The sequence below is a fragment of the Abramis brama genome (assembly GCF_963993115.1).
Source record: "Abramis brama genome assembly, chromosome: 25".
Classification (NCBI taxonomy): Eukaryota; Metazoa; Chordata; class Actinopteri; order Cypriniformes; family Leuciscidae; genus Abramis; species Abramis brama.
The window spans coordinates 4,985,764-5,000,261 of record NC_139987.1 but is presented as its reverse complement, the minus strand read 5'-3'; the positions used below and the strand labels follow the sequence as shown (position 1 = coordinate 5,000,261).

The 14,498-nt window shown below is 38.0% G+C and overlaps 1 protein-coding gene across 2 annotated transcripts in view; it reads right to left on the bottom strand.

Annotated features, from left to right (window-relative positions):
- Positions 1–14,498, bottom strand: part of erbin (erbb2 interacting protein) — a 71,078-nt gene that overhangs the window by 10,731 nt on the left and 45,849 nt on the right. For both annotated transcript variants that reach the window (XM_084103987.1, XM_084103988.1), the window contains exons 10-19: positions 13,713–13,785; positions 12,060–12,189; positions 11,178–11,293; positions 10,731–10,800; positions 9,207–9,306; positions 5,909–6,030; positions 3,092–3,265; positions 2,794–2,970; positions 941–1,058; positions 619–802 (exon numbers count right to left, since the gene is read on the bottom strand). In XM_084103987.1, coding sequence (XP_083960113.1) covers positions 619–802; positions 941–1,058; positions 2,794–2,970; positions 3,092–3,265; positions 5,909–6,030; positions 9,207–9,306; positions 10,731–10,800; positions 11,178–11,293; positions 12,060–12,189; positions 13,713–13,785 — 1,264 coding nt within the window. The remainder of the gene's footprint in view (positions 1–618; positions 803–940; positions 1,059–2,793; positions 2,971–3,091; positions 3,266–5,908; positions 6,031–9,206; positions 9,307–10,730; positions 10,801–11,177; positions 11,294–12,059; positions 12,190–13,712; positions 13,786–14,498) is intronic.

Genomic DNA, 14,498 nt, shown 5'->3' with positions numbered 1-14,498 from the left:
GTGTCAGATAAGAGAGACATACAAAATGTGCAGAGCAAGGGGTCCCGAGGACTGGAATTGAGAACCACTGGTCTAATAGACATGAACAAGTTCTTTGAAAAACATCTATGACCTTTGAAACATGTCTCGTCTTCATGCTCTATGATGACTATGGTTTCAAAAATAAACATACATTTGCATAAAGCATCTATATTTATCCATGCCCATGTTGATTAGAGTATTACAAACTTGAAAAGTATTAATTTAAGGTACATTTAGAACAAATAAAAAAATGTGTGATTAAATGCGATTAATTGCGAGTTAACTCATGACAATCATGCGATTAATCGCGATTAATCGAAAATCGAAAAATTTTAATCGATTGACAGCCCTAGAAATAACTAATGACACAGCTCAGATTTAAACTTGGGTTGAATCGGTTTGTTTGGACAGTTCACGTAAATGACCAGATCATATATATATATATATATTTTTTTTTTAAACTATCTGGTGACTTGAGACCCTTTGTAGAAGCTGCAGTATTACATTGTAGTAATTTTCCATTGAGAAATATTTAGTTAAACGCTGAGGTTCATCATCATGTTTTTGACTCGGGGTGTATTCAGTGTGTGTTCGTACCTGTTCTTGGGGATGAGAGGCATCTTTGACTCCCTCTCTGGGGTGCAGAGGGAGTTGTCTTGACTGCTGTCTGTAGTCAAGGACACTGAATCAGACATGCGTGAGGGAGAAGAGCAGTTGCTGTTGTTCTGGTTACTGTTGGCCACCGTCTCATCCAGCAAAGAGTCAGCATCCTTCCCATCATCTACATCACCAGACACAAAAAACATAATTTGCATTTGTGAGTTCAATGACACACTTTATTTTGAGGAACAATTACCCACGTTAACGGGAGAATCATTCATTGATATTAAGGAAAGTGCGAGAGTAAGTATTTCTTTACCTTTTTTGTCCTTGCTGAGGGCCACTACTTTGGGCTGGTTAATGGAGATTTCGATGAGTGGAGGTCTCATTTCGGCTATCTTCATTTCCTCCTCCTCGGATGACAGCTCCTCTGAGTCCTGACCACAACCACATCACACCAAATGCTTAAATTCAAATTTATACTCCAACTTCCTGCTTCTATAGTGATAAACTGATGTAATTTTCATATTCATTTGTTTAAATGATCCCTATGATAAAGGATGTATTGACAAATCTCACATAATACAATGAGCTAATGTATCACTCATAGTAAGAGAATAATTTACATTTATGTTTATGGATTTAACATGCGCTTTTATCCAAAGCGACTTACAAAAGAGGAACAAAAGCAATTCGTCAAGGAGCCAACAATATTCGCAGTATACACTGCCAGGTTTATTTGACAACCAGATTCAGTTTCAACCAGAAACAAGCTAAAGAGGAGAAATGCAGAGGAGAAATGTGCGCGTGTGTGTGAAGTGGTTTAAAGGTGTGGGATAGTTAAGTGCTTGTGGGAGAGGTGCGTCTTCAGCTGATTCTTGAAAGATGTGAAGGTCTCAGCAGGACACGTGGATATGTGACCATGGCTAATGTGTGAACGTGCATGTAACATACAGTGATATAGACATATTTTGCAGTTTTTTCCTCACATGCCATATTGCTGATCTATTATATCACCATCACTACACTTTTTTCAAATTTTAAAGGACTTGTTAATCCAAAAAATAAATTAGTCATCTTTTACTCATCCTAATGCCATATCAAATCCATGTAACTTTCTTCCGTGGACCACAAAAGGAAAATTGTTTCTATAGTACATAATGAACATGAATGGAAACATATATATATACATATATATATATATATATATATATATATATATATATACATATATATATATATATATATATACATATATATATATATATATATATATATATATATATATATATATATATATATATATATATATTTATTTATATTTATTTATTTATTTATGATTTAATTCCTTATTAGCAGCAATGGCTATATTCATGTCAAAGTCAACAGTATTTCAATTCTTAAAAAGTTATTATGATTACAATATCATTTCAATACATTGTTTACAATAATTAAATTTTGTATTAAAAATAAGCAATATACAAAAACGTACATGTATAACATTAACAACAATAGTAATAATAACAATTATATAGAATTATATATATATATATATATATATATATCTTTCAATTTAGTGTATGATAAAAATTCTAACATTATTCCAGGAGAAACCTTTTTAAAAATGTCCATTAATATATTTTCTGAATAAAAACATTGTCTAATATCATTTAAAAATGGACTTTCTATTAAAATATGTTTTACACTATATTTTTAGACAAATCTTGAGTGACCAATTCGACATCTTGGATATACAACCTGGTCAATATCTATTCTCAAAATAACAATAATTAACTCCTTGATTTAGTACTAGATTTACCTCATATAGTTTGAAGAAAAAAAAATAAACTATTAAAAAAATACGCTATACAAGTATCATAAAAGTAGTCCATATATACACATATGAATGTCCTGATTGTAATGCTAACCTAAATTGAATGGCAACAGCACAAGTGAAGACTTCAATCATTTTTGGCCAGTTTTCCACAGTGCATGAGTCGCATTAACTACTTTTATGTTACTTTTAATATTTAACAGCCTGGTACAGATTCACTCACCATCATAGAGGTGTGAAACTACACAAGAATGAGTCAATGATTTAAAATAAATAAATAATTTGCTTCAATAACCATATTCATAACATTTAACATTTCTGACACTTCGATATAGTACCTCAAGGGTGTCATCATGGTTCACCATGGCTCTCATGTTGTCTGAAGTCTTGAGAGGGATCCTTTCAACGCTGTGGTAGTCTATTGAATCTATTGGTTCGTAACTGTGATGACTGTTCATCATTGTTTCAGGCTCCATTTCAACAGCTTTGCCATTAGTGCAGGGACTTTCAATCACCTGACACACAGGGAATTCAGGGTTATTCCAACATCTGCACCAAGATTCACTTTCAATTTAATAATTACGTTGACCCATCCCACAATAGGACATGCAACTGGTAGTGTTTTCAAAATCCAACCTTCACTCCAACGTCCTGCACTCCGATATGGTTCCTGTCGCTGCCCCTGGTCTCTTTCCTCGCCTCGTCGCCGGACTCGTCCTCTTTGAGTCTGTGAGCCACGGACTGAGCCGTTTTCACCATGTTCTTCAATTCATCAGGGTACGGTGTCGGGTAGCGCTTCAGATTGCCCTCCTATAAAGACAAAGACACAGCTAAGTAACTCGAGGAATCTATCAGAGAGAACTTCATAGGAACTGTAATAAATGATAAAAAAAATAATAAAAAAAGATTAGTTAGGATCTAAAATCAGATTTATTATATAATAATCTGATGTACTATATTTAAATTCATATTATATATGTAAGGGTTAATGCCCGACGAGGTGTCCATTGTCAGGTATTAATGGACGACGGCGAGGCGTGAACCGTCCGACGCGCAGCGGAGGCCTCCGCCGAAGTCCATTAATACCTGACAATGGACACCTCGAAGGGTATTAACCCGCTTATACCATGGTCACTTGCCAAATAACACATTTTTAAAACATTAGTTTATATTTTAATTAGTTTTACAATCGAAATCTAAAGTTTTTATAAACAATAACTTGGTTTCCCTGGTTGCGCCTGACGGTTTATTTAGCAACCGGAGATAATTATAGTCAGCTCAGCGGAGTTGTTTTGATACAATAAATTGTAAACGGATACTTTGACTGCCTGTTGCTATGGTTACTCACAGCTGATGTAGCCAGCGCATTTACTTATTAATTTCGAACGGTAAACAGTCACCAGAACTCCTTTACTAGGTGTCCTCTATCACTTTTTAATGGACACCCTGCAGCCAATCAGAATCGAGTATTCACCCAGACCATGGTATAAAAATATATAATAATGCTTTATATTAAACATTTGTTATTTTTAGACAAATAAAATAGTCTGTGGGCACGTTATGTAGCTACATAGGAAGTTACGTCATTGAAAGAGAAAACCCAGGTCGGTTCTTATAGGTGTCACTGAACCCGTGGCCAAACCACTGATACCATTTTATTGGAGGAGGTGTTGGTGAGCTTTTTACAACACTTTCAGGGTCACACTGGCGCTCTGAGAGCTGATAGTGAAGCTACGTTAGACAGCTTGGGAGCCTGCATGTGTTCCTGGCACAGCGTATAAGCCAGACAGGCATATTGAGTCATCAGGGGTGCAAGACCGGGCGCGAGAGGGAGGGAACCAGATACAGAGTGTGTAATATCAGCGAGATGAGGGGTGGAAGGGAAAAATAAGGTTGACGTTGTACGCTCGAGGGCCCTGAGACAGTGAAGACTTCCATTTCACTTTCTGACAGGAGTCATGTCAGGGTTAGAGTTTTAATGAGTTTCCACTGCAATGCAGTGAAGCGCAGGCTGTGACATGCTGACAAAACCAGGTGAGGCTGTTCCACTAAAACCGTTTTACCTCCAGCTGCCAAAACATCAAGAAATAATCAGCCCAAAAATGACAATTCTGTCACTATTTACTCATTCCCATGACGTTTCAAACCTGCACGACTGACTTCCTTCTGTGGCACACAAAAGAGGAGATGCCGAAGAATCTGCTGGTTTGTTTATTTGTTTGTTGTTATTGCCATTCCAGCATCTATAGCTATTTCATGGCAAGTTCAATGTAGTACAAATAAATAGTAGTTATAAAAAATTATTACATGGCTTGGTTGAATTCCAGTGTAGAATGCGGTGTGTTATTTCTTGATAACCGCTGCGAAGTATAACACACCGTTGCCATGAAATAAACAGAGTTGCTATGGACGCGGAATGGACTATTTTCTTTAGCGGAAGCAATACAATCATTTTTAAATCAATAAACTCCTTTTTAAATCAATAATTTGTGTCAAATTATTTATTTATTTTGTAGGTAGCCATGTAATAAGCGGGATAATTTATAGCGAGGCGGTTGTTATAGTGAATAACAACCCCTTCAGGCTGATTCAAGCTCCGCTTTGCGTCGGGGTCCCGATCAGCCTGTCTGGGTTGTTATTCGCTATAACAACCGCCTCGCTCTACATTATCCCTTACACAACTGACATCAACTCACATCATTATAACAAAAATTATCTAAGATCTTTCATTTCAATATTTGTTATTTAGTTCAGAGTAATTTTGTGAATTAATAATTATTTGGATTTAACTTTTTTTCAGTGAATCAGTTGATCCAGTTCATCAGTTTTTAGAATTATTTATGTACTATTATAGTATTAATTCATATTTTGAATTTACTATGTACTTTCGACATTTTTAATATTATTTTTTAAATATTTAATTTAGTTTTTTTTCAATTATACAGTATTTGAATTTATATTATTTCAATTTATTTCAGTTAGTTGCTAAGGGTTAGGCGAATATTTCTAATATTTCTATTTTATTTCAGCTTTATTTCAATAAATGGTTTAAGTTTTAGTACTTTTTATGTGCATTTGTAAATTTTATTCTATTTAGGTTTCAGTTTCAGCTCTGACTGCAAGCAGGTTGTAACAGGACATTTTGAGAATCAATTGTCTTCTTTTTCTTTTCTTTTTTTTGTCAAAATGTGCCGAGTAGCTCCACCCACTCTGGTCCAAAATCCCACTCAACATAGCTGTATATTAAACATCAAACATGCTCCGATTGGCTGGGATTTTGAGGCTTGCAGCAGCATTTAGCTCACTGTGAAAGCAGAAAAGTGATTTAAGTGTGCCTGGTTAGGACAGAACAGAATAACAAGGGGTTTAGATGTGTGATGTGAAGCGAGAGAGAAGGGCGAGACATGCACAAAGGGAACAGAAGACCGACAGAAGCGGGCGGTGGGAACTGACCCGCGGGGGCGTCTCTCGCTCATCCTTGTCCTCGTCACACTCGAAGGCCACTTGCGCTCGCTGCTTGCGCTGCTCCTCCCATAGAGACGGGTTAAAGCTCTCGCTGTCCGAGTTGGGCACATCTGTGAAAGAGAAGCCAAGAAACCATTAACAAACAATCAAAACATGCCATCGGTGGAGGATGGAAAGCTCAAGAATCTCGAAGCAAATCCTGTATTGAGTTTGTTTTGATTCGTGTCAGTGATTCAGTTTGTTCCTGATAGTCCAGTTATTTCTGATTCGGCTAGACCAAATCATTCAAATGGACTAATGCAGTGTCTCTCTGCTATGTGGATTAACAAACAGCAAAAACCTGAATTAAACAGCCTGAGCTTGGTGGGTGGCACAGACTCAGTTCACACACATCAACTCTCATTTGTGTTGTGTGCACATTTAACAAGACATCTGGGTTCAGGAGAGCACTGTCATGTAGGCACGCAGACTTCAGGCCGCTTCTAAAGCTCAATCATGCTAACAAACTGACGCGGACCCCGGAGAGCTGCAGAGCCAGTGCGTTCGCGTTCGGAGGAGTTTGGAGTGGGGTTGCTAGGAAACAGGTTAAGACTCATTAATCTCTTCCCTCTGGAATCCTGAGTCTCAGGGAGGGAAAACCGTGACATGAGCAAGTTCTGGCCGCAGGTAGCAGCAGACATTTGATGCTCAGTCAGGTCTCTAAAACTATATAAAAGACTTCACAGGCCTGACTGAGCATCAAATGTCTGCTCATACCTGCATTTGGCTTCTAGACTTTGAAGTTCCCGTCCATTCAGAACTTCTATAGCTCACTCTAAAATTAATGCTTGATGTTTGTAAAAGGGGTTATAACAGCGGCCTCTTGTCTCCCAGAGCTCTGGCGGAGCGCTAACCGGTCACACGACGTCTAGGACATCTCAGGTATCGCACATTGTACATGTTATTCTGTACTTGCATTGACAAGTTCATGGCGGCAGTCCAAAATAGTGAATCGATGGCGTATTCACACAAACGTTCACTTCACGAATGAACAAAGTGAGATGTTACTGCAGTACACTCATACCAAACAATCGAATTTTAAAGACTTGCCATAGCACACGCTTCTCTCGGTGTGCGGCCCTTACGCTTTGTTAATGTTGGAGGCTCCTCTTTGGGGAGGGGCTCTGATAGCCATGGCATGCAAAGTGACAGGACATCATTTATGAACCATAATCCACCATGTCAAACTGGCTAGTGAGCTGATTTGCATTACTCGCCACTGTTGATTTTCACCCACAACTGGCTGGTATTAACTTCAAACCCTGGTTATATTGTGTGTATATATACACACTACAGTTTAAACATTTGGAGTCAGTAAGATTTTTCCCCCCCAGTCATCAGAATGATTTCTGAAGGATCATGCGACACTGAAGACTGGAGTAATGATGCTGAAAAGCTTTGATCACAGGAAAAAATTACATTTTAAAATCTATTCAAACAGGAAAGTTATTTTAAATTGTAATACGATTCAAAAGTTTGGGATGTACAGGCGCGTCTCAAAAAATGTGAATGTCGTGGAAAAGTATTTTTTTCGTAATTTAATTAAAAAAGAGCAACTCTAATATATTCTAGTTTCATTACATGTAAAATATTTCAAACCTTTTGTTTTAGTTTAGATGATTATGGCTAACAGCTCATGAAAATGAGTATCCAATTTCTCATGAAAAAATCCAGTATCTCAAAATGTCCTAAAATCATTTAAAAAAAAATCCTGAAAAAAAAAAAGGTTTATTTATGCACTCAATACTTGGTCGGGCTCCTTTAGCACGAAGGCATCAATGCGCACTGCTGAGGCGTTACTGAAGCCCAGGTTGCTGTGATGGCAGCCTTCAGCTCGTCTGTATTGTTGATCTCTCTTGACAAGACCCCATTTATTCTCTACGGGGTTCAGGTCAGGGGAGTTGGCTGGCCAATCAAGCACAGTAATATCATAGCGAGCAAACCAGTTAGCAGTAGTTTTGGCACTGAGGGCAGGTGCTAAATCCTGCTGGAAAAGGAAATCGGCATCTCCATAAAGCTTGTCGGCAGACGGAAGCATGAAGTTCTCTAGAACCTCCTGATAGTCGGCTGCGCTGAATTTGGACTTGATAAACGGCAGCAGATGACGTGGCACACCAAATCATCACTGACTGTGGGAACTATTCAGCTTCAGTCCACTCCTTGTGAAGCTCTCCCAAGATCTTGAATCGGCTTTGCTTGACAATCTTCTCAAGGCTGTGGTCATCCCTGTTGCTTGTGCAACTTTTCCTACCACACTTCCTTCCAGTCGACTTTCCATGAATATGCTTCGACACAGCCCTTTCAGCGATGACCTTCTGTGGCTTACACTCCTTGTGGAGGGTGTCAATAGCTGCTCTCAATCCTGAGTTGCATTGTCACTTCATTGGTCACTTCATTGGGTAACCACTGCATTTGGTTAGCCAACCGTGCCGAGAACATGCCGTGCCGTACCAGGCGCTCAAGTGGGAACACAACTGGAACCGTCCCGTACCATTCTAAGAACCATTCGGCCTGACGGTGGAAAAACGGCTAATGATCGTCTTCTGGAAAACTGTTGAGTCAGCGGTCTTCCTCATGATTGTGGTTGTATGTACTCAAAAAGACCTAGAGATACCTGGTATTTATACTGTATGAATAGAAATGATCAAACTTAAAATTAAATATTTTGAGATACTTTTGTTTTTATTTTTGGAGCGGTTGGCCAAAATTATCAACATTAAAATAAAATAAAAAATTGCTTAAAACATTTTAATTCGACAAAACTCAGACAGGCTGTCACATGCAGTCGTGATAATTAAATAATCAGAAATATATATATATCAGTGTCACATGATCCTTCAGAAAGCATATGATTTGCTGCTTCAAAGTCATCTAAAGTCATTCCATAGCTTAATACGAGGAACAGAAGAATATTTACATTGAAGTTAAATTAAAGTTCACAGAAACTTCCCTCCTGTCAATCATTCTCTGTTCAGCGCGCCTCTTCCGGTTATGACCGTCAGCACGGTAAAACTGTCTAATATGATAAATTCCCATTGTAATACTTGATCTATAGATACAGGGATGTGGATTTGAATAAAAAGACTATCTTGCTGGAGTGTATTGCGGTTTCTAAACTATGTCGTGCTACCAGGTGTCTGTTAGATCACACAACACTATTAATTAGCATCACACACACAATAACTGGAATTTAAAACAGTGAATTGCACCTGGATATTATATATGTGATGCATGACTAGATACTCACAGTCCTCGCTTCTGGTCTGTTGAGGGAACATGTAGTTAGTCAGTACGGTCTTGTGTGTCTCTGGATCCTCCTCTTTCTGCAGGGGAATGAGGGGTTTCGACTGGAAAAAGAGAAAAAACAAAACACAAGGTTAGTGACTTGTAAAATTCGCTTGGATGCCTTGGAAAATCATGAGTCTTGACAGCTCTCATTACAGATTCAAGCCATGCAGCACTGGCTTTAAACTCATCTCATCTTTAATCACATGCAGCTTTATAAAACCCCACATCACGATCAATAAAAGAACAGCGTGCCACCGTCGTCCCAGCGCAATCTTCATCAGCTGTCGATAGTCCAGCTGAGCTGTACGGCTGAAACCCTTGCAGAGAGGCTGATTCACAGAGGATCTTGGCAGTCTCATGCCATATGGGCCACACTGATTAGATGCGCTACCAGTGTTTTATTACTTCATAGCGCCGTGTTCTCATGCGTTCTGCTGAATTCACTTTCCTTGAGAGCAAATATCACAACAATCTCTGTCCCAGCCTCCAATGCTTTAGGCATTCAACTGACCCAGTGCTGGTGAGCATTAAAGAAAGTCATACAGGTTTGTAATGACATGACTGAGTAAATGATGACAATTTGAATTTTTGGACGAACTATACCTTTAATTCATATAATATATTAAGATAAACTCTGTGCTATGTTAAACCTCAGAGGTGGGAAGACGGCGTGTGTGGGAGTGGAGGTGATTGCTATATTGAATAAGCATTAGTCACAGGCTTGATGGCCACTTGTGTCAATCACTCAGATCACCCACACACACTCTGAGCTCCTCTGATGGGAACATCAAATCACTAACAGCACAGACCCTGCTAAAGGACAAGCTTTTCAAGAGTATTTTGGGAAGTGACTGTGAATGAGATTATAGTGATTTATGTAAATGTATTACACGGCTCTCTGAAATAATCAAATGCGATCAAATATTTATGTGTACAGAGACAGAAAGCTAAAATATAACTGACTCCTGTCCCAGGCAATGTGCTATGTGGTCTTACAAAAACGCGATTTTCTCAGCTTTATGCTCAAAATGTTAGTTTTTAAAAAAAATGATGCTTACCCATATTCAAGTGTTGATAAAAGAAGAATGCATGAAGCTATGGGTTTTTTGTGTTTAAAAGCAGAGGCTCTGTTCTTTCTTTTGATATATTGTGTGTTCAGATATTCATTCAACAAAATATTCTGGGGGCCGTGAAACTTTTGTGAAAATGATCAAAAACACTGGCGGGGAAAGTGTTAAAAATGTTTGAAAACAAGCTTTGTAAAATTAACATTAATATTTCTGTATATTTAATAATAATAATAATATTTCAGAAAGTAGCTGTGTAATAAACAAGATAATATACAGTCAGTTGATCATTATTGCAACAAACAAACAAACCTCCATCAGTCAAAAACAACCCTCTGCTCGCATTGCGGTCCTGATCACTCCGTTGGTGTTTATTTCACAATAATGACTGTTTTGTGTATCTGAGCTTTGCCCACCTGGTTTTCAGACAGCCACATTGCAGTCATCTGGTTGAGTTTAGTGAAGCTGTACGGAAGGTTCCTCAACCTGTGAAGAAAGAGGACAAAAATGAACAAAACAAAAAAACTTCATCATTCATTGGCAACACAGTAAATTGAAAAAGGCCTGACTGGTATAATGTGCATAAAGGCTGATAAATATAGCAGAGAGAGAGTAGAAAATACAGCGATATTTTCCAGCCTGTTGAATCACAGCCAAATCTGTCTAAGTGGTTCTCTCAGAGAAATGTGAAAGCAATGGCTCTCACAGACACCAGCTGCGCGCCCAGGTGGGACACGTTCCTCATAGAAAGATTTCGTACATGAAGTGTGTCCATTAATTTGGTTTGACCTCACTTACAAAGAAAAATTCTTATGCCTGGGTCAAAACATGCCTGGCCGTATATGCGGCACAGGGGGACGTACTTGTTGTCGCTGAGGTTGATGACCTTGAGTTTCTGCATGTCGCCCATCTCCTCCGGCAGACACTCCAGCTTGTTGGAGTGCAGGAAGAGAACGGTGACGTTCTTCAAACTGCCCATCTGTCAGATGCACAAGCACACACATGAAGGGTTAACTGAGATGCGTAGAGACCTCTTCAAATACTCAGCTACAGGATCCCGGGATCATCGCATATGAGCTAAACTGACAACAGCAGTGAGAGCTTGTTCGTTCGGTCGGTTTATTTCAACAAACCAATCCAATATATCATTAAATGTTGTGTTTCCAAAAAGATCTTTTGAAAGATCTTTATTAGCAAAATAAATGTTTAGTTAATTTCTTCTGTAAAAAGTGTGTTAAATGTTGCATGATTATGATACCAGCATAAGTTTCACTGACAAAGTTCTTGGCGAATCAATCTGATTCATTAATAAGAATCTGTTTACACTGTAAAAAATTATATGATCAATAATGTATGACATGTTTTACATTGCTTTACCTCTTCAAAATAAGTCAAGCAATTTTCAACTTTTAAGTTATACAAGATTCAACTCATTTTTAAGTCAGTTTAATGTAATTTAAGTTGAAATGACTTACACATCCAGGGTGATTGTACTTAATTTAAGGCAGCAAAACATTTTTTTACAGTGCAGAAGAACAATATGTTTTGTGAATTTGACATTATTAACTGCCAAAAACAAATCAAAGCCACTGCAACCAATTGCACAGCAGTTATAGATATTATTACTCAATTCAAAACTAAGTCCCATCCTGCACTATTTTTCATTTCACTATAAAAAATACATCATAATATGGAAGTTAAATGCAATTTCATGTTGCCTTAAAGCATGGCAGGGCTGGACTGACCTCTGGAGGCATCTGTACGAGCAGGTTGTGGTCGGCAGCAAACGTACGCAGATTTACACACTGGCCGATGGAGGACGGCAGCGCCTCGATCTCATTGAAGCTACAGTCCAGCTCATCCAGAGTCGTGAGTCTGCAGACAAAGACCCACATGTGATACAACTGTTAACATATAATCAAGCTCAACAGTTCTCTATATAAGAAATATTGTGTCATCTTTTAATAAGACAAGGAAGATCAGACTCTATTGGCCTCTATTCAGATGGTTCACACAAACTTCAGTGATCAACGACCTTGAATCTTTGTTCATTAAAAGTCTGACGTCAAACGTTGCGTTTTTTTTGGCATGACTACCAATAGTGTGCTGAATAAATCACAAAACCATTGAAAACACCAAGGCTGAATAAATGGATTTTGAAGCTGATTTTCATTTCCGTAAAAAGGGTTTTAGCTGTGAATCAAACAGTTGAACGTTTCTCCAACCCTGTAAGAAGTGTTGAGGAGAAACTAACTAAAAGGTCTGGATGACACTGAAGTACTGAAGTAGCCCTGAGAAGGCAGCGACGAATGGTCAAGAGACTGCTTATTCTCTCCTACAACAACATAAATCTTTTATGACCCTTGATAAAAATTGTTGATGGAATTGGGTGACAGCCAAATTTATGCCAAAATGCAGCATAAAAAAAAGTGTGTGAGAGGCAGAGCAAGAGACATCGATAATTGCATACAACTGATCATGACTTTACATCAACAATCCCATTATAAATCATATTAAAGAGCAATTATTGTGAAGTTTCTTCACTCATCTAAAATGATCTCAATGACGGTTTCATATTTTAAAAAAATATATATAAAAAGCTCAGGAAAAAACAAAAAAAATATTTGATTATATACGGTTACATAAACCTGCCCAGTTCAAAACAAACCAAATCAAGCAAAAACAAAACAAAAGTCCGCAAAACGACCAGTTGTTATTCAGTGGAAATGTACGTTGCATCAGTGTGATGGGAAAAGACCGCTGAGACTAATGGAAAGTTAATCGTGCTTAATCAGTATGCTTTACAATCAGGCTGGGATTAAAAAGAGAATCCTTGCAATCACGTATTCATAATCCCTCTTGGCATATTTTCTTAACCCCGGACTATGAAATCTAATCTGACATAAGGGATAACCAGCATGTTTGGAAACAAGCTCAAAATAAGAGGTGGCAAGAATGAGGTACATCGGTCGGCTTCTTTTTTGATGGATAACAGTCCGTTTCGCTCTCACACACACACTCACTCACACACACACACACACACACACACACAAACAGCAATCCCTCTCAGAGAGCCCATATGGACATGCTTCCTTCAATCACAGACCCGTTACGAAGCCTTCTGTCTGTAACATACAGTGGCTTATGGGTCTGATCATTTACAGGGTTCACTTTCAAACAAAAAATCATTATTATTATTATTTCCTTGACTATATAATATAATATAATATAATATAATATAATATAATATCACACGGGTAGATTTCCCCCACCATCAGCACAGAAAACATGAAACAAGTAGGCAAATTCAGTGCGAGTCTACAAGTGTGTTAAGGAGAACTGGGTCATGGTTTAAGTGCAGTTCATCAGGTCACTGTGTAAAAATGGTGCTCACTTACCCGCCTATCGTGTCAGGCAGGTACATGAGCTGGTTATCATCCACCTTCAGAGTGGTTAGTCTTTTCAGTGAGCCTGTGGGACAGACAGACAGACAGACAGACAGAGAGAGAGAGAGAGAGAGAGAGAGAGAGAGAGATTGTGTTGCAATTGGTAATTTATACATGCAGACAGAAACTGGCCATTCCACATCCACTTCATTTTAGACGATGAGACCATCAATCTTGCCCATCTTGAAGAAAGAAGTTATTAGAAGTAATTGAATCAGACTGAACACTCAAATATTCAGCACTTTCCACAAATATGGTACAAAATAGTGTCAGAAACCTTTTTCTCTCAAAATATGGTCAGTAAAAGGGGGTGTTTAGCTGTCAGAAAACTGACTGTGAAAGAATTGTAAGAGCTTTATTATTTATTATGAAGTTTGCAAAACCGGCATTTCAATCGCCAAAAATGTGTGATGTCTTAGTACAGGTTTAAAAGCTTGATTTGTGCAGTTTTCTAGAAAAAAAAACATTAAATAGACATCAAAATCAAATAGATAACTTGTGGATTATACATTTAATTTCATTTATATTAACGAACAACAACAGAAAATGGGTAACAGGGTTGAAATTGACCCATTCACTCAGCAGGCGTTCAGAACCAAATGTTGTGTAGTCAGAGACTCTTAAATTAAGGAGATATTTTAAATATAAATAGTTTGATCACTTTCTTACAATAACTGGGTTAAAAAGTTTGACAAATGCAGTCAGCACTGCAATTTATGTAAAAATCGAGATTATTTA